Source organism: Scedosporium apiospermum, assembly GCF_000732125.1.
Source record: "Scedosporium apiospermum strain IHEM 14462 chromosome Unknown SEQ_SAPIO_0108, whole genome shotgun sequence".
Classification (NCBI taxonomy): Eukaryota; Fungi; Ascomycota; class Sordariomycetes; order Microascales; family Microascaceae; genus Scedosporium; species Scedosporium apiospermum.
Genome location: NW_015971809.1, coordinates 149,224 through 169,756, shown reverse-complemented (window position 1 = coordinate 169,756; position 20,533 = coordinate 149,224). Strand labels below are relative to the sequence as shown.

At 49.6% G+C, this 20,533-nt stretch overlaps 2 protein-coding genes and 4 pseudogenes across 2 annotated transcripts; 4 read left to right on the top strand and 2 right to left on the bottom strand.

Annotated features, from left to right (window-relative positions):
• Positions 1-1,432: 1,432 nt before the first annotated feature.
• Positions 1,433-1,729, top strand: SAPIO_CDS6879 (annotated as a pseudogene; the record flags this gene model as incomplete).
• A 3,321-nt stretch (positions 1,730-5,050) lies between these two features.
• On the top strand, positions 5,051-6,616 carry SAPIO_CDS6878 (annotated as a pseudogene; the record flags this gene model as incomplete).
• A 1,226-nt stretch (positions 6,617-7,842) lies between these two features.
• SAPIO_CDS6877 (uncharacterized protein) lies at positions 7,843-9,142 on the top strand (the record flags this gene model as incomplete). Its single annotated transcript, XM_016788863.1, has 5 exons — positions 7,843-7,926; positions 7,986-8,042; positions 8,284-8,575; positions 8,651-9,015; positions 9,077-9,142. 5 exons carry the CDS (start codon positions 7,843-7,845, stop codon positions 9,140-9,142), a joined length of 864 nt encoding a protein of 287 aa, XP_016641500.1.
• A 3,414-nt stretch (positions 9,143-12,556) lies between these two features.
• Positions 12,557-14,026, bottom strand: SAPIO_CDS6876 (annotated as a pseudogene; the record flags this gene model as incomplete).
• Positions 14,027-16,509: 2,483 nt separating this feature from the next.
• Positions 16,510-17,051, bottom strand: SAPIO_CDS6875 (uncharacterized protein; the record flags this gene model as incomplete). The annotated part of the gene is made up of 2 exons (XM_016788862.1): positions 16,510-16,901; positions 16,979-17,051. The coding sequence occupies 2 exons, from the start codon at positions 17,049-17,051 to the stop codon at positions 16,510-16,512; spliced, it is 465 nt and encodes a 154-aa protein (XP_016641499.1).
• A 1,175-nt stretch (positions 17,052-18,226) lies between these two features.
• Positions 18,227-19,695, top strand: SAPIO_CDS6874 (annotated as a pseudogene; the record flags this gene model as incomplete).
• Between the last annotated feature and the right edge of the window lie 838 nt (positions 19,696-20,533).

Sequence of the window (20,533 nt, the reverse complement as noted above, 5' to 3'; positions counted from 1 at the left end):
TCCTTTAAAGTTATCTTTAAAGATTTTATAGTTTTTAAAAATTTTAATAATTTTAATTTATTATCTAATTTTATTATTTTTTAAATAATCTTAGAAAGTTAACTTAAATTAAATAAGTATATTACCTATAAAATATTAAGCTATAATAGTAACTTTATTAGCTTTAATATAAAACTAATCCCTATAATATTATAAAAAGGTTTTTATCTAAATTAAAAACCCTTATAGCTTTTACTAGTTTCCTTTATACTTTTCTAATATAATAATCTTAAATTTAGATACTATAGATATAATAGATATAGAGAAAATACTACTTCCCCTAACTATAATATTAATATTTAACTACTAGATTATTCACTTTAATTAAATAATTTACTACTTAATCTAAATATTAATATCTTATTATTAGATAGTAAAGTTTTTAATATCTTTTAATTTATTTTACTATTTATATATATTATCCTAAAGTTCTTTAATAAATATAATATAGTTATCTTCTTCCTTATTATTACTAAAGTCCTCTTTAGCTTCTATAGTAAAACCTATAGCTTCTAATATCTTAATTTTATTATCTAATTTAATAAAAGTCTTTTTCTTTATAGATACTATAATTTTTAAATATTAATTCTATTTAATAAAGTTACTTACTAAATAGAAATAGTTAATATATTATAATTTTAATACTAGCTTATTAATAGTATTAGGTAAATATAACTAGTAATAAAATTAAGGTAGTTATCTGTTAGTAGTAGAGTAAAGTAGTTAAGTAGTGTTTACAAGATATGGGTGAGAAGTATATATTTAAGTGTAGGGGTGTAGTTGTACTTGAATTGACTACTGGAGAGTCTTGAAAGATAAACTGGATATATAGCAGAGCCTGCAGTTTATATAGACATTTCCTTCCAAGCTCTCCCAGGATCACTTTGGCTCACCGTGATCCTGGTTGATCCGGATCACTGGTGGATCACCGTGAGTACGGGTGATCTGTATTCCCGTGATCCTTGCGATCTTCCATAGTTTACCCTTTTCTGCCGGGTCTGACCGCCCGGCCCTACTGTCCGACCACATGCGGTTGTGACAAGGTGAATGATGTGTTTTTCTTCTTTCTGGAGCTATTTCTGGCTGTAATGTGATTTTTTGAAGTTGGGGATGGGTAAAGTGGGTGATGCGTTCGCGTTATGTAATTAAAAAAGTGATCGAAACTTTTTTAGTCTTACTGTACCTCAAGGCTGTGAACGAATAGACTTCACAGTTTATTTATGATCGCGTGTTTCCTCATCTCGCGACCGGCAAGCCAGCTCCCCAGCTTCTTTCGCCCCAATCTCTCCCTCAAGCCTTCATCCTCTTCGTGCAGCACGAAAGAGACACTCACGGCCCTACCGTCAGAAGAAATCGCAGCCAATCCACACGATCTCGACAGACCTGCTTCACGATGGCTGAATCTCGCCCCACGTCTGTCTTCGCAAATTTCCTGCGCCTTCTATCCTTTCTCGTCCAACTGGGCATCCTCATCGCCCTCGCGCTCCTGCTTGCCGAAGTCAAACAATTCCGCAAGGATGGCGCCAGCCCCCTCAGGGTGGCCGTTCAGCAACTAGGAAGCTCAATTCTGAAGGTTTCCGTTACGAACTCGGCTGCGTCACCTGTGCCTGTTCAAATCGGGGCGTTGGCTACACCAACGGTGGTTGTAGCCAATAGCCGATCCAACCCGCTGTTCGTCGACGCGGTATAAACACGATTCGAGAGCAGGGAACTCTCCGCTGAACTGGGAAAGAACTTGTGGAGAGCGGTTTGGGAGTTTGGCGATGTTTAGATTTGGCAGGGGTATTAGAGGATTTGACTCTCTTCGAAGAGCCAGTTCTGTTTCTTTACAATATTTTTGTCTTCTTACACCTCTTATTCTTTTTGCCCTCCGCCTTAGTCAGGCGGAGGGGTCCATGATGCCGACACTGAGGACATGAGACAACCATTTACGATACCAATTTAGTTAATATTGTCGATACCCTACACAATGCACCTTGTTCCTTTCCTAGACGTGTTTAATCAGTTTGTATTTACCCTCGTCTTGGTGATGCAAAGTAATGCTATCCTGGCCCTCGGGGCCTGGCCACGATGAATAGGATCGTGACCAAAGATTGCATGTTAAAATGCGCCGCCGTGAGACTGTCTGCGGGTATCATGGCCGTGGCATCTGCGGCAGCCATCGCGACTGATCCGGAGACGTCCTCGGCGGACGCTAAAAAGCTCGACAGGCACCGCTACGCGCTACCTGTGCATGCACGGGGACCTGAAAAGAATCGGCAACGTCGCTGGAGTTGGGAACGATCTGGAAAAATGTGTGCGCCATCATGCACAACTTTGGCCTGACCCTGATCGCCCACTGCCACAGCCACAGCCCTCACTGCCTCAGCTCGGCCCCCGCGTCCAATCGACGATCACATCAACAGCCTCCTGCAGATAAACTGCACGTGATGGGCGCGAATCGCTGCGCCAAACTATCTTCGCTCATGCGGAGTTTGGAATCCACATACAGCACTGGATTCCTACAGGAACCTTCAGACCGAGGGTTTGCATCGCCGTGACAGGATCCGGTTTCCGCCTCTACCCGGTTCGGTGAATCGCTACAAGCTAGTAGTTTAGACTTTAGAGGTAATCCTGCCTGACAAGGAGGCTTCCAACTGAGCGCACGGAAATCTTGATCAGACCCCGGAAGACGGCTTCACATCAACTCAATCGAGGATGTCAGATCCTCCCCTTAGCATTATACAGGAGTGCCCACCACTTCAAGGCAACCCTGACTTCTATGGTCTCGGTATTAGGATGGGTGTTTACCTCCAATGGCTCTCATCTTGGTTGAGTCTTGTGCTCGATCCGGACTTGACCCAGTCCATCCTCGATGTTAACTCGACGTTCGTTTTTGCCATCATCATTGCCACCATACACTCAGCGCAATCGGGGACCATGCAGGCTATAGAGATGTACGTCATGCTTCAACTCACAATTGGGTTCCTCGTCACAAACCTCAGTACGTTCGGAGTGCGCTTGCAATTTCTTACTCCGGCACGCCTGTTACATTTTCTGGAAACGCTCGGGAAGGTTTTCAGGGATATCATTGCATCAATTCAGAAGCCGCAAATAAACAATAACCATGAGCATCAAGGGATTTCGCCATTTCTAGCTTACTTCATGAAATTCTCCTTGGGGGCCACACAGTTCCCGCTTACAATATTCTCACCACTGAAGCCAAAACACCTCTCGTGGTCCGGAGTTGCGTGGAGAACCGCTACAGGAAGTCTTATCACTGTGTTTAATCTCATCTTCTGGTTCAGTGTTGTGCCCAACATCACTATGTCCAGTGGCTGTGATCCGCCATCCATATTCATGTTCTCTAGGCAGCAATTGCGCGAGCCGATGATCAAACTAGGACAAACTACAGCTGTCATCATCACGATCGTCGTTTTCCCACCAGCATATGGATTAGCATTGATTATTATACGTCTCCACGCCTACGCCCTCATGTTTCTCTATAGAGATGCATTGCATTGTGTTTTCCCAGAGGCTGCGCAGAATATGAAGTCGGCATTGGATCGTATCAACGCAGTTCTCGAGAAAGAAAGTATACCGCTGAGGATACTGACCGCTTTTCTTTCATCGGCGCCAGTGCCGTATGGTGCACTCTCGATACTAACGCCACAGTTTGGGACGTTTATGGACTTTCTAGAGTTCTGGACGGTATCGATACGGTTCTCGGACGTGGTAAAGGCTTGTGTGTCACTTGGCACGGGAAAGGTATCCGTTGAAGGGCGAAGGGAAACACGAGGCCGGGTGTTATCTTGGAGAGATGCAAAGTAAATTTTCCTCTCGAGTGCTCCGTGCCACTACTAACCTATCATCGGACATCGCAGTACAGGGCTTCGAGCCTTCTGCGTCCTTTGGAATATCGGGATTGTCCTATCCATTGTTTGGTTCATCCTAAGCGTAGAGCTCACCTTGTCGTGGAATCGATTTGAAGGTATTAATGACATCGGCTCTCCGGGCCAGTTAATTCCTCTTATCATTGGCTGCGTCAGCACATCCATAGTCATAAAGAAGTTGATGCTGCTGGGAGTCTCTGAGGTCAATCCATCCCAGATGCGCAGCCTTTGAAGAGATGCTGACCTGAACTATAGATATACAAGGACTGGGCGGACGTGAAGCTAGTGGCTTACGTAGACGGTGGAATCCTACTCTGCAAAATTGAAAAGCGGTGGCTTAGGAGTTAGTATCAAAGCAACGCCGGGTATCATTAGATCATTGGATCTATTTCGCCTCCGCCACATCCAAGGACCTTCATCAGGACCGTCCATATTGTGTCTGCTATTTTCAAGTCGATGTTTAGGATACAGGATTATTATTGCTGGTGAACAAAAACTAAAAGGATAATTTATGTAAAGCAAACGCCGCAACGACTGGAGTATGCTAATACAATGCAAATATACTTAGGAACTATAGGCTGCCTCCCTTCATCTACGATTGTGGACATCGGGCTAAGTTGGGTTACTTGGAGAGCTTGTGAGCTTGGTTCAAACCATTTGTCGTCTCTACGAAGTACGTACTGAGTACTGAGGAGACACCCCTGGATATCTTTTAACCTACTTTTTCCACTTCAGCTCAAATTGGCGAGGGACTTCTGATTGGATGAATGCGTGCGGGAATTCCTACCTCCAAGCCTCATCGGGCTGTGACAAACATGGCGCATTTGTCGCTCATTCGACAAGATGTCGGGTCGGACTGCAGGCAGCAGGCGTCTAATTTGCCCTCTGATCACTGATTGGCTCCTATTCCCGGATCCTAGGAGGCGAACCCCTACACGGTTCTAGCCCTCTCGTTCGTCGAGTCCTCCAGCAGCCCTCTGCCGGGTAGGTACTTATTGCCACCCACGCCGCTCATTTCTAGTCACCCATTGCTGGCTAGTAGGCAAGTCAGCAGCGTTAGCAGCGAGTTTTTTTTACCAATCCTTTTGGCATATTGTATCACCAAACTTCTCAAAACAACGCAAGAAAAGCGGAGCGAGATGTCGGCCGGCACGAGTGGACCGGTGCCGCCCCGGAAGCCGAGTCTATCGGCCGTCCCGTACCCCAGTCCTCCGACTTCGCCGCGTCCGACCAAATCTACCCCGCTCAATGTCGCAAGCCGTGTCAGCACTGTCCCTCCGGCTGCCCTGAGCCCACCCCCAACGCCGCGTCCTGCCCCGTCAAAGCCCGCTGCCCCTGCCAAGTCGGCCAAAGACACGGAGAGGGAGAAAGTCGCAGCCCTGAAGAGTCGATTGGGTCTCGACAGTGATATATGCGGCGCCGAGAAGCGGAATGGAGATCCTTGTGGGTGGAAGTCCACCCAGTCGGCGAAAATACCCCAGCTTGGGCCCCGGCTCGCGTCTATGGTCGAGCTCACGCAGGCGTCCCCGGAGCTGGACGCGAAATTGGATGAGCTGGCCAGCTTCTGGCACTGCCGCAATCACGACTGCGACCGCTTCAAAAATCCTCGGATCAAGAGCTGGAGAAAAGAGTTCCCCGTCGGAAAAGCCACCAAGGCGGACTCTCCCCCATCGATTGAAGAACAAATCAAGAACCTGCTAAACCTGGAGTCGGATGAGTTTTGGGGGAGCTGGCAAGAAAGAGTTACCTGCACCGCCATAGCTTCGCGCTCGAAGGTGCGATGCAGGCAGAAGATCGGCGGGCAAAAGGTGCAGAATTGCAGGGACACGATTGAGAAGATTGTGAGACCAGAGACCTACCAGAACGACTCCGATCTCGAGTGGTGGCTCAAAGTTCTCGAGGCCAATATGCACTGTTACTGGCACCAGGAGAATTCTTTCGACAGAGTGGAAGGATGGAAGTCAGCAATCAGGGCAATGCGAGGGAAGCCACCGGCTGAGTCCAGAGTGGTGAGAAGTCCTTCTAAACCCCCAAGCACTCCAAGGTCTTCGACAGGCTTGGGCAAAAACAGCACTAGCAGTTCTGCCTCATGGAGCGGGAAATCGACTTCTCCAGACTTCCGATGCCATCCCAGCAGATATTGGAAGGACAAATACGATGAATCGCCTTTCCACGTCATTGCTAGGGACGACGCCCTGGCAGATTCCCGGCTCCATAGGACAAGGCAGAAAGTGAAGGACGAATTGGAATCAGAAGACCTCAAAGATGGTTACGTCTATGCATTTGATGTTCCAGGAAATCCGGGCTTCGTCAAAATTGGGTACACGTCTCGTTCGGTCGAGGAACGACATGAGGAGTGGAGGTTCGAATGCAATAGAGAACCCCACATCCTATATCCCACCGCTTCTGGCGCCGTTGCGATGGTCCAGCATGCTCACCGTGTCGAGGCGCTCTGCCATGAAGACCTGGCACATCGGAGGATCAGAATTTACTGCCGCGCGTGCATGAAGCAACACCTGGAGTGGTTTCAGGTGCCATCTGCAGAGGCTGTCGCTGTGATTCGAAAGTGGTCTAAGTGGATGTCAACTGACCCATACCAGTCGCTATCGTTAAGGTCTGGTAAGAAGTGGACGATACGCGATCAGGAGAGGAAGGGGACGGCAAATATGGAGACATTCATGATGCAGATATCGGAAGCAGCCTAACTAGCAGTGGACGCGGGGCGTCGATCTGGTAGTGTTAAGGATGAGGACAGGGAGGCAATGCACAAGCCAGCATAGCAAGCGATCTTCTGTAGCTAGGGTTCAGATCTGATATTATGTCACCAATGTAGGATACGAGGAGTCGGGAATGCCCATCGGCAAGTAATGAGAAGAGCTGCATGTATCACCAGAGGGAAGAATACCTATTGAGGAGCAAACTGGAGTATATTCAACTTTAGACAGCAACTGGAACTGGCGAATCAGATCCTCGAGATGTATGGTGGTGAAGCCCGTGATCCCAAAAGAATTCCGTGCTACTGTAGAAATAAGTGGCCTCCTCGTCTACCGCTGTGTGGATCGCCTTGGAGATTGGCACCCCACAACTGCAGTTACATGGAATAAGAGAAAGGGCAGGTGCAGTTCTACATGAGTTGTAGGTTCGCGCGCGTCCGATTTCAGACCGAGATTAATGAGGTGACATGAGAAAGAAAATTGCTTCCTACTGTCATTCTGACCATGTATACTTCAAAGAAATCCGCACTATTGTGGCCCTCTTTGGTTTCAATCTGCTCTAGAGGTTCAAAGAGTGTCTGTTAGGAGTTCCTGAGGCGGTCCAGCAAGATCCCCATAGTATGCATTTGGCAGTAGGGCGTGAGTAGTACTTGAATTGTCTCTTGAACAGTGTGACGGCCAGGAAAACTCGCCGAAGATCACCATGACACTGCAAAAAGAGTGCATAAATTCAGGTGATGGTTGGGGGTTGTGACGCTTGGGGCTGAGTAAAATGGGGGGCCGCCCGACCTCGAGCCGACCTACCTATCGTTGGGACAGAAGAGGCCAGTCTAACTGACCAGAAAGCAGACCGGCAGGTACTTGGACATTTTCCTAGCTCTCACTCGTCCTAATACTACAATAGCAGAATTGGCCGCTGTTGGGGAGACCGGGTGGGCCAAGCTGGGCCAACTCCACAGGAGCCAGCAAAGCGTTCGTGGGCCATCGACGGGTCGGGCCTATTTCGCGGCCCCAGGAAATGTTTCAGTGGGTGAATGGCAGTGGGCCAACACCCTTATGCATTGCACTTTTTAAGCCACAGGCCGCCCCCAACCAATCAGTCGCTTATTGCATTTAACTGGCCAGAACCCCTCTTCTTGATGCCTTGAATCCGTTTACATTTTTACCAAACTACGTGATCTTGGAGGAGGGCTGTGGTCCTCGCTTTTGTTGCTAATATGTCGGGAGGCCTTGTGGACCAGTTTTCTGCCCGTGGTAGGCAGTTCAGAGAGAGGGATGAGGAAAGGCTGGAGTGGATGAAGGTTGGTCCAGTCTAATGACAAACATCTCCCGATCCTCAGCTACTGACTGTGCCCTCTAGGCTTTCGAGAGTGAGCTTCAACTTTTGGTTGACAAGCACAGAGAGCTCGAGAGACAAGTTGATGGATATGGGTGCACAGCAAGCCCAGATACTGGCAGAAGAGTGGCAGTCTCGATGTGAGAGTCTCCAGAAAGAAGTTGTATGATACCTGAACTACATGAATTTCTCATTTACTCCCCGGTCACGAATATTAGGATCGGAGCTCTTTTGTTTTGCTGTTGCTGGATGCGGATCCAGATGAATACATCGTTCAGTCCTCTCCATGTTGAACCCTCCATCACACAATATTAACTCTTAGCTCCAGTTCCGCAGTGAGTACTACTCCGGACTTGAAGGTGGTCGCAAGGCCGCCGTGGACTTGAGAGTTGCCGTGCAGTCTCATCTTCGTGAAAAGGACCCTGCTTTGGCGGAATTCCCTGTCGTAATCAAGGCTATCGCGAATGGTGATGGGTTGCCGGGCGCTCTACAGAAGTTGTCGTTGCAGCCCTCTGCTGCTACTGAGTTTGCCAAAGGCTTTTCCAATACCTTTGGAACGAGCGATTTCGTGTTTGTGAGTCGGGGAAAAGACAGAGTTGATGAAAAGATCAGGGGTGAGTTTTTCCATATTGGGGAAGATATTACGTCGACTCTTGCGATCAAAACTATGCTCATCGTTCTCTCCACAGTCGTTTTCAATCAGTTTATTACCAACCCGACTTGTCGTCACATCATCGTTGGAGTTTGCCACGACAATAACTACACGAGACTCTTGGACAACTATCGCGATGATGGTGACATTGTGAAGAAAGTGACGCTTCTTCAGTCGTATAAAGTTGGGAACGAGTTACTCGCCCTCCCGTTTGGCACTACCAGGTTTCCAGGCATCTTCCGAGATGGCCCGCTGAGCCAGAACAACCAAAACTCGCCGCCGCCCCCGTCCACTGGTCCAGCCGCCGCTCCAACTGTAGTAGTTAATGGACAATCACCAGTTACATGGGCCAGCCGTGCTCAACTAATGTCGCAGGCAACGCAACAACTACTCAATGTGCTGGTCAGTGGATCTGTACCACCTGAAAAAGATTCGGGCCATACCCTGATCATCAACTCCCAAGGCCAACGTGTGGACTTCGGACTGCCTCAACCAAGTCAGCAAGCAGTGGCCACCATTAACCAAATGATAAAGAACGGCAAAATACGATTCTGCCGCTTGTACCACCTACGCGGAGAGTGCGTCCGTCGTGGTCCTTGTCCTCTTAACTACACACATGGATCCCTTTCAGATGCCGAAAAACTGGCGTTTCGGCAACTTGTGAGAAGCGAAGTCTGCCATCGCGGGTTAGCGTGCAGGGATTCGAAATGTTTTTATGGGCACAACTGCTTCTGCAGCAAGAAGACGTGCAAGTTGCCAGCGGAGATGCATGGAATTGATACATCTCCCGCTCAGGGTGCTCAATGCTGAACCTTGGGAACAGGGCCGCACTATACAGTTCTCAGGTTCCGAGATGAAAGTTAAGGAGCTCTGGGTGTCGGGCCATCATCTCGAGAGAGTTCCATTCTTTAAATAGTCCTCAGCTCTGCTAGAATGTTAGATATGCGGTAAATGGGTTGCCGTTACCAGAGATTGAAAGAAGCAGATTGTTATTTCCTAGTGCCCGGCGATTTCGAGACGCATTATATTATATGGTAACATTTTGAAACCTCCACCAATGCGCTTGTCCGTTTATTTGATTGGTATCAATCAAGACATTGAGTCTTTCTATTAAAGGAATACGAATATGCCTAGGAATACAGCTCATATCCCTTCATCTACGATCGTGGACGGCTTATTTCGCAGGGCTGATATGGTGAGAGCTGGGTAAAACCGTTTGCGGTCTCGCGCAGTTGTATGTAGTACGTACTGGGGTACCCTTCTCCTTTCCATAGCTCCTTTTTCCACTTCGATTTTGGTAGATTGGCAGGGAGGCCCTGATTGGGTCAATGCAGGCGGGGATTCCTACCTCTAAGCCTCATCGGGCTATGAGGCGAAATCATCAGACCCAAAGAATCATCTCATGTTCAGGATCAACGACGCACCGCCTGGCTAAAGCTTAGGTTCCAGAACAGACCTACGGCCGTCAGAATAACAAGATTTGCCAATAGCATGGATCCTCTCTCTATTGTATCCGCTGTCACTGGCATCGCCGCCGTGAGCATGCGAACAGCGATGGGCCTCGAATCGCTGCATGGCAGATTTCAAAATGCTCACCTTACCATAACCGCGCTCTCGTCGCAGTGTACTGCCATCAAAACGGGTCTTCACCAGCTCCAAGGACTGATTTTACGAAATAAAACGATTCGGGAGCGTGTGGATGTCGTTATGAATCTCGACACGACCTTGACCGGGTGCAATGTTGTGCTCTCATGCCTAGAGAGCACGGTTGACAAGCTGTGCGCCGCTGATGCAGGTCCAACACCGTCCATTATTTCGAGATGGCGGAACAAGGCGTCGATAGTCTGGAACGAGGCGGAGATGAAAGGATATCTCTCATTGCTTCAAGGGCAGCAAGTGGCTGTGGGTTTCTTGATTCAATTACTCTAGATGTAAGTATTCTTCTGCGTTATTGGATAGATCCACTGCGATGAGTTCGTTAGTCTTCGGCAGCGTGCTAAATTGATATGTAAAGGGAGTCTATCGACGAGATACTCGAGCAAATTGGAAAGGAGAAAACGTTTCTTGATCAACAGGCGACCGATGCTGCGTCGTTTGAGGCAGATCAATCCACAGCTATACCTTGCCGACTCGGTTCTATCGCCGCGAAGGGATGTCGACACCATATTTGGAGACACAGGGTCTATAGGTGAAACGGAATTTGATTTCGACAGCATTGTCGTAAACACTAAGGCGTATCGGAGAGCAATGGCAATGGCTAAGGCGGCCGCCAAAGAGAAAAGCTCTCCTAGTCAGATCAATTCAGGAGACCTTCCAGGACGATCTGGCATAAACAGTGGTGCTATTACACCGTCGCCCGCTGCTGAATTGGATCACTTACTGGGAACGGCTACATTCAAAACCTATCCCGAACGTCGGCACCATATCCCTTCGATTGATGCCCCTTCTCTACCCCCACTCCCGGCTGGTGGGCAATTGCCATCACGGGCAGTCGGGAACCTACGGACAAAGAAAGGAAATGTCATTCGGCGTGCCATTAAGGGCTTACGGACACCAGTGCACACTGATCTCCGTAGAGTTGAAGGGATGCTTCTCGCGCTCCAGAAGGAAGTCGAAGGCCCCGATAATGCTGGACCTTTGGGTCATACCTCTTCCGTTCCTGCGTCTAGCATGCCCGACCCCCTGACCGACCAGCCATCGCTAGAAGAATTCAGCAGAGAAATAGAGAGAAAAGTAGAGCTAGAAAGGAAACGGTTTGAGGAAACAAGGAGAGAGCATGAAGAAACAAGAAGAGAATTGCGAGAGCTTCTCGCTCAAACTGTTCTTAATCCGAATAGCCCGGACGTCAGTCAGTTCCTTCCAGTTCGTGGCATCCATGATATCGGCGTTCTTCACGGAGAACTTTACAATAGCATTGATGCATGGGCTTGGCGCTTTTCCCAGACCGTGGATACTAGGACACATCGTTTCCTCCGCGACATCGTCGACGGAGACACTATCATCGATCGCCTCTATGCTGCGACGCTAGATGGAACAAGTCTCGACAAACGCCTTCTAGATGAGACCCTGAGGGAATATTTATTTACATCCGTCGTATCGGCAATGATATGGGAATTCATCTTTGCACGCTACCTGTTCGGTTTGGATCCAGAACAGAGAAAAAGACTACAGTTGGTGGAAAAGAGTCTCTCAAGCGGACCATCAAAGCTGTTGCGTGAGTGGCGTGCAACAATGTTAAGAATTCTGTCAATCGAGCCTGGATACCAAGGGCGGCGGTCTATGGATGCAGAGGCAGTGACAAGCTTCATACTCCGGACCCTGAGTGCCATCGTACCGGCACCAAATGCAGTGTCTGGAGATCAAGAGAGTGGCCTTCGGAAGATTGTAAATTGCGCCGTGGACTTGTCGATCTTGATGAGGGTTCAAAGAGCAGACTATATGGTGTTCCCAATGGTGTTCCCTCCCGCGCAGGTGAGATATGACGAGGACGGCAATATCTCTGACTTCCTCACATTCAACACGGGGTTGATGAACCCCCAGGGCTATAGCGGACCGTTGTCCCCGGAGGAGCTAGAGAAAAGAAAGGCAAGGGTAGCGATTTCCATGTATCCAGTGGTGGTGGCCGAGGGGGATGAGGATGGGGATGGCGATGATGAAAGGGTGGTATTTCCATCTCAGGTTCTTCTGGCAGACCCAGTGTGAAGGCGAGACAGCAGACCAGGATGACTAGATAACTAATGCATTGTGACCTTTTAGATTTATATTTACCTTACCCGTCCATGGACGTAGAATGCAGTTGCGAGAAGCTTCCCCCCTCTTTGCTCTTCTACCGTGCAGGAATCGATGGATGGCTAAAAATAAAATCCATTTTTATAGAGTACATATAGTTAAAAGTCTACGTTGTTTAAATACCGCCCCATATTCTAAACGAACCAGCCCCGATCTATTTCATCTTGCAGTATCCGTTTGTATCTGTTTTATTACAGACGACCTCAAAGTCCTTCTCCGAACCCTTCCCAAGTTCTCTCTGAATCCAAGCTGCTATGCTCGAAGCAGCGTCCCGTGGGCTTTCTAAATGTAGTTGGAAAAATCCCTGTAGCTGAGAAGGCGTGATCGTATCCTGGGGTACCTCGGCGGCGAACTGTGCAGCGAGTTCTCGGATCTCCTCCATGTCCGTAGGTGACGTGCATCCTAGGTCGGGAGAAAACATTCGCATAAACATCTCTGCGGCTGAGTTTTGGCTGATGTTACCGAGGAAGACCTTCATATCGATACGACCAGGTCTTACCAGTGCGCTGTCTAGGCACTCCGGCCGGTTCGTGGTCATTATGACAATGCGACCTTCTTGTGAACCTACGCCATCTAAGACGTTTAGTAGTCCAGATAAGGTGCAATTCGACGTGTTGTTGTTATTATTGCCATCTTGTGCATTCTTCTCTGTAGAGGACCGGTCTACCCAAACAGCGTCAATGTCTTCGAGGAGTACGATGCAACGCGGGGGTATCTCCTGGAACATCTGCTCTAGGTCCGCATCGGTAGCTACGCTAGGGACTTTGACCTCGTAAAGGTCAAGCCCAAACTCGCCCGCGATAGCAAGGGACAACGACGACTTGCCCGTCCCAGGTGGGCCATAGAAGAGGTATCCCCTACGGTAGGGCATGCTGCGGCTCTGATACCGCTTCTGAGTCTGGGGGTCGAGGTAGTTCCGAACATCGGCGAGAAGTTGCTGCTTAAGCGAGTTGTCGAAGTGAACTGTGTCCAGGTGCCTGATTGGTTGGCGGGCCTTGGGTTTCCATGCGAGCCCGTACCGGTCGCGGGAATAGATAATGACGAAGAATTGCGTTTGCCTATCGGAATATTCGCGGCATGCCTCGATAAAGCGCTTAATGGGCTCAGCCGACCAACCGAAGGAGCTTACAGTGAGTTCTTCGCCTCCTATGCCATCATTGGTCGGGTCTAACAGAGACGAACTGAAGTCGTCGATTTTTCGCGACACGACAAACACTCTGCTGTCGTACCAAATCCACCTCGAGCGCCAATGCGGGAAGTACTCGATCGGATGCCGCGTCTTTTTGAGAGCAGCTCCGCGGTCGCCGTTGGAACGTCGGATATCGGTGAGTCCGGTGAACGCTCGGTAATGCCGCGACCGGTTCGCCAAGATCCACTTGACGACGCTTCTGTTTAAAGGATCGCCCCCGGGAACTGTCACGGATGCTAGAAAGAAGCGCCTGACGTAACTTGATACGTGGCGCCAAACGCGTTGTAAGAATCCCCAGGCCGTGGGTGCGGTGCCAGCAATCGCTATGAGGGACCCGATCTGCGTGATGTCCAGCTCCGACCAGCGGGAGCAGACATCTCTCATGATACCAACTCCTTGGGACCAAGGATCGAAAATCTGATGGTACTCAGCCATTTTTTCTCGCTGGGGTTTAGGCTTGGGGTGCAATCTCTCCCAGGGCTACGAGTACAGCTCAAGGCTTGAGGCTTAAAGGGAACCAGGATGACCTTTGTAACGATCATCAGCCAAGAAGTGTGGAGAATACAGAAACTAAAATATAATGAAGCAAGTACATTGGTAAAGAATGACAAGAAGCGAACCGGGCAATGCGCGGAGATTGGCAAGAGAAAGAGACGCTTGTCCGGGGGGGAAGAAAAAAAATCACTGAAGGGTCCGATCCGGGAAAAGTTTCTTGGTGTCCAAGACAGATCAAGAATGTCTATGCGCCGCGCGCACCGCCACAATATGATGTCATGACTTAGAATGATGTTTATGTCACGTGATCAGTGAACTGGACTCGGCAAATTCTGTTCGCGCTCACTTCTGTTACCCTTCACCCTTTCTCAGTGGGGACGACCTCGATTAGAACGTCTCATGAGCCGTATACTCATCTTATCTCCTCGCCGTACTGTTGCCTATGTGGCTCAATCAATCCTGGTGAGTTTTATGTTACTCACGATCACCCCTATTTGACTGTCCCTAGACCTGTTGTTCTCGATGCCTTGCGTCGTCAAGGCGATCAGGTTCATATTTGGGATATAACACATAATAACGAGCGGATCTACATCGCGAAACGAACCTCCAATTTCTGTGCCGTCCCGCAGTGTTTACTCTGTTGGACCGTACCTGAGTGTCCTGGTTCCGGTTGTCCTGTCCAACCGGCAAATTATCCGATTCCCGGATCATCCCCCGGGGGTTTAGATACGGTTGGATGCATATTGATCCGTGGATATTTATGCGACAGACGGATAGTCCTAGGTCATGTCTCTGATACCGAACATTCCCGTCAGGTCCAGGCACTTGAGTCAAGCCATGTGGTCCTCCAGGGCCTAGTCAGGTCCCAGTTCCATAAACTGCCGGTAATAGCGATGAGACATTAGCCCTTTGAGTTTAAGGTGCAGAACCCTATCTGGGCTCTTCCCTCCACCATGCTCCGCGATAAAATAAAGTTGCGGGCGCGCAGATCAAAATCGATTTTAGCCAATCATCTTGTGTGACGTTCATCCTGCAGGATGTGACCAGGATGTGACCCGTGAAGAAAGTAGCTCCATTGCGGAATGTAACGGATGGTTGTACGTATCGCTTAATATGACGGGATGATTACTGTCAGGGCAGATAAAAACCGGGAGGAGAGCTCGTGCCCTCCTGTCTTAGGCAGATATGGAGATGCGAGGAACCTCCCGGCCCGTGAGGGGTTGTCCGATCAAACCTAACCTGAACAGCCCCGAACGGATCGTCAACCGATTTTCATTGATTATTATTTTCCAACCATCGTTTTCCCCTCGCCTTCGTCATTTTGATTCAGTCGCAGTCGCAGTCGGGGCGCATTTCATGACAGCCACCGTGAGCTAAAGCCGACACAAAGTAATTCCCATCATGGTATTTTTTTTTTTCTTCTCCAAAATCCCGATACCCTTCAACCTCCCCCATTTGATATTCCCAAACTGACCCCTCGACCACACAGCTCTCTCCCCGCGAAGTCGGCCACCAAGGCCTCACCAGCCGCCAAATCACCGGTATCGTAGTCGGCGTCGTCGCTGCTCTCTTCATCCTCGCCGCTATTACCATATGCTGCTGTTTCAGTCGACCCGGACGACGCCGTCGCGATGACTACATTCCTAACACTGATTCCGAGATTGGAGGCCAGTACCTTGGTCCACCGCAACTGACGGGAAGACAAGGAGGGCTCTTCGGTTTGAAAAAGATGGGTGGGAGGAGGGATCGCGGCGGGAAGGGGAACGCGAAGGGTGTTGTATATGGCGGGCGGCAAGGGGATTCGACGGTGGGGGACGGAGGAGTCGAGCGGCCGCCTAATGTATACAGGGCGCGAGATTGAGACGGCGGGCGCAGTTCTTGGGGTGGAGTTGTCTCGACGCGTAATAATTGATGAATAAGGACATCGATTGCTTTGGATTTCTCCGGTCGCCTTGAGGATGATTGATTTTACTATGTTTGATGAGGTCAAGATTGTTCGCTCGGAGTTTGGTGACAGGTTCAGATCGGTCGATAAGAAATATCAATTACATTCGAAGCCGAGATTCTGCTCCCAAATGTGGACACTTCTCCGAACGAAACATTGGACTCTAGCGATATCCTGGACTAAACATGGATTTGTCATTACCCCAGACGAGCTATCACACGAGATGTAGACATAAACCCGGAATTGTCTTTCTTGGCACTATTATTCTATTGATTCTGAAACCATCATCTTAACCCACCATTTAATCCCCCTGTTAGGCATGACGTGGCATCCAGAAAGGTTCTTGAACCGGGTACCGGGCGTTGAACTGCCAAATACGAAGTATAGTCATCCCCTATGACAGATTAATACAGGTCTCCAATCTGCTCTTCAACGTCTTTGCGATACTGTATCATCGAACTGCATCTTGCTATATAATCTATGGAGACTTCGTGGGGGCCGCTACTGCGTTCTTCGGTCGCAAAGCGAAAAAGGCAGCAGCAGCGATCGACATGGCGCCGCCGACGCCAACGCCGATGCCCACGCCGAGCTTCCACTTACGCTCCCGCTTCCTACACTGATCGGACTCAGAGGCCTTGGTATTCTGCGCAAGATTCCACGCCCAGTCGGACTGGACCGAGAACTGGCTGGGCGACACGGGCTTCAGACCACTTCCAGGCTGGCTGATGCGAATGTGGTTGCTGACGCCGGAAATGCTGACGATAGCTTCGGCGGGTGAGAGTTGTTGCAGACTGACGGCTGGGGAGTCTTGGAAGGATCGTAGGATGGAGTCGGGTTGGAACGGCAGCGAGGTATCGGATCCAGTAATATCTACAGCGCAGACGGCGTGCCGGCGTCAGGCATCATCATTTTGGAAAGGACGGAATTACAAGGGTTAAAAGACTTACTGACGCTCCATTGAGGTTCCAGATCGCCACTGGGACCATCAATGGCCTCGAAGATGCCAACGGCAAGAGCCATTCGACAAGGACTGGCAGCTCGGGGTCTGCATTCTTCCACGAGATTTCGTACTTGCCGCTACGATAAAGAACAGCGACGGGGACTGAACCTCCGGGTTGGAAGGGGAGAGTTCCTTCAGGAAAATAGCAATCCTGGTCTGGCGAACACCAGACGAACGAAGTCAGGCAGATGCCATCGCCTTCGCACGGAAGATCGGTTTGCGGGTCGAAGGCAGCCGCAGCACCCAGGAGGGCCAGCGTCGCTACGGACGTCGTGCGGGAGCGATGAAAGGTACATTTTGGCGATGAGGTTCCAGATGTTTTCTCCGGGGTTGGTAGAATGGAATCTGCGATTATATACAGAGCCTCTTGTTGGAAATGAGAGGGGAGATGGAGGGTTCAAATCTTTGGGATGGGTTGAGGGAGACGAAACCCCCCATTAGGCTGGACCACCGGTGACTTGGTAGGATTGAGAGCGGCGGCATGCCTCAGCGTGTGTATCGCTGTTGGCCCCGGTGGGGTTTTGCGCATTTTAAAAGGCTGGGCGTTGGTGATATGAGACGATCCTTGAGGCCCGTGACTTTGCTTGCCTAGCATTAAGAGGCGCCAAGGCGGCGATCTCTGAGTTCCAGTGGGGACCCTAGAATGAGGGCCAGAAGCGTACCCGAGTGTAACCATACAGATGAGCGTACTGGAGTGCAGCAATGCACCAGACTCCACATTTTATCGGTCTTTTGTATCACGAAGGACCATGCCGGATATTTGGGCGTGTCGGTCACGGCGATCAGGTATCCGTCCCATACGAAAATCGGAAGACTGTTTCACAAAAAAAAAAGGAGAAAGGAAAAAGGTTGCTAATCAGTAGTTTAACATCGAGTACTCTTTCAACTGAATGTATGTTATTTCTATTGATTTTATCTATATATACTAGCTTCCCATGGACCTTCGTATATTGTTCAACCCACTGAACCAAACAAAGTCGGAAGAAGTACTCTACAGAGTCTACACCTCATAGCGTCTAGTTCCTCACATGCGGCTTTAGAAGCAATATAGGAACCGGATGTACGTGGAATTCAGAGGTTTATTTACGTTCCTACGATAAGCTTCGAGCCTAAGTTAAGGAAGTGTTGAATTCCAGAGGGTCTCGGCCAGATGTGATGCGTCCACGAATGGAGCACACTGCTGTGATCGCGGCAAATGGGATTGGTAAGTTCCCCTTCTGTGTCACACTTCTGAGTGTTGATAATGCGTATCTCTTCATACGGGACAATTTTAGGGCAAAGTAGGCCAGAATTCCATGTGGTGAGTAACTACAGAGACAAGCAGTAATATCAGGAGTAGCTAGGTCGACATCACTGATTATAAACTAGATCGGCGCATCTTGCCATTGCGGACCGCGCCGCAGTTGTGATGTATTTTCGGTCCTATTATTACTTGGCCGCTACTACTACCCCACCCTCCCTGCGGCCAGTGGGAGGTGCTCCGTATTTGATCTACAGGGCCCATGTAAATCTCGTGCAAGCAGAGCGCCAAGCAATACAATCACCATCTTTTTCTCCTATTAGGAGCCCAAAATTACCTCATTCGACGCAGAACTCGAGGAGCAGATAGCCGAAGCTCTTCATTTGAAGGAATCGTGGGAGGTATCAGCTAGCGTATGTCTGCAGCTAACTACGGGTTCTATATTCCCGGCTTTACCACCACCCCAGAGGATGCTCATATTAAAAGCGCCACACTTTAAACTAGATAAAAGTTTATAACACATATTATACTAAAATATTAAATATATTAATTATCGGGTTTCTTTTCCTCGAAAGAAATAGCTATATCTATATATTCGACTTCGACGACGACAATGCGTGGGGAAGCGGGAATCTAGGTTCAGCAAGCGAGCTCTTACAGCCTTCTCGTGCGGGTGCCTCCTCGTTCTACCTGCTATGCGACGCCCACCGCTACACCTCCCCGACTACGGCCTTCCAACCTCATTTCATCGAGAGACTGAATATGGTGTGATGATGTTGACTGTTTTTTGGCCCGAGTGTTAAGCGCGGTGGAGGGGCCTACTGCGCCGTGGCACAGGTGCTTCCGCTTTGGCCCGAAGAGGAGATTGGCTGCGTCGTTCGCCTGTGCTACGGCCTTCAGAGAGGAAGACTTCTCGAAGCGCGCTCATGTCTAGACGCGGGAGGCATCGGAAGTAGGAGTTCCAGTTACCGGACAGGCACGGGCTGGCCAAGTAGACGGTTGGTCACAGAGAGTTGGTAGTTTACCCTCACGTCGAAATCGTGTATATATAGGCTCTCGCATTGCCTCGAGCGACTTGAACTTTTCCCAACAAAGCTGACATCATTTCCAGGCTTTCCACTCTTTTTGACCACACCTGGTTATTCCATCTCAAAGGACCCTCTCGCCTCGTTTGAATCTGCCTCACCACAAAGAGGGATACTGCCTTCGGAATCTTCACTGGCGTGGTGAAACTGATTGGCTTCCTCCAATCGAAGATCCCTTCTAAGCCCAACCAGTACCGGACCAAGGTACGTGTCGTAGGCCTTGACCGCGCGGGCGGCCTTAACAATGCAGGCGGTGGCGTCCCGGATATCCGCGTCTGGAATGAGAATGGTGAGTTCATGGGTGCCAAGTACGACCCAGGCTACGTCGGCAGCGGCTAGTTAAAGGATGTTGTAGTCAAGTTGAGCAAGGCGAACCAGCCGACCTATGTCCTCTTCGCTCCCAATGACGATGCCGCCTGCATTGCTTACATCACCCAGCCCTGGGCCGATGGCCAGAACTATGGCCGGATCGGAAACTGGACCGATGGATGGGCATGCAATAGAGCCTGATGTGTACTCATATACTCCTCTCCTTATCGAGCCCGCAAACTTATGAGCCCGTTACCCTTCTTTCGGTATTGCACCAACGTCTGGCGGGATAACAAGTTGCTCAACTGCGCTTGGGTTGACCGGAACCGCGACCAGCTTACCACGGGTTTCCAGGTACATTTCCCCCAGTTCAAATCCAACTCCGGTGTTGGAAGCAAGAGCTAGTAAGTTCTCCTACGAACTGAACTGTGGCCTATTTCCTGGGGCACAGGAAGGGGAACAAAGTTTGGTTAACACGCGTGAACTAGCTACTGTGCCTAGAACCCTTCCTTGAAGTTCTACTACAGCTGGGGCCCAACCTACTGGACTAGTAGAAAAAGGCCGCCACGATAGCTCCCCCGAGCAGCTGCCCGTAACTGCTGAAGCGCTCATTCCCCCCGAGCTTGGTGGCACCGCACGCATTGCCAGCCGGCCTCTGCCTATAGCGGGACACGCATTGTGCGCCTGTCCAAGGAGCAGCACAACGCCGTGAGGTTCTGTGAGAGCAAGAGTTCCGACGGCCCCGACTTCATTTCTCTGCATGAGGCAAAATTCTGCGACCTGACGTCGAGGGAGGTTCTTCCACTCTGTGGCAGTGGTGATTCTGTCTTGGACTGCTTCGATGACAATGCACTACTTGTGCGCCCAG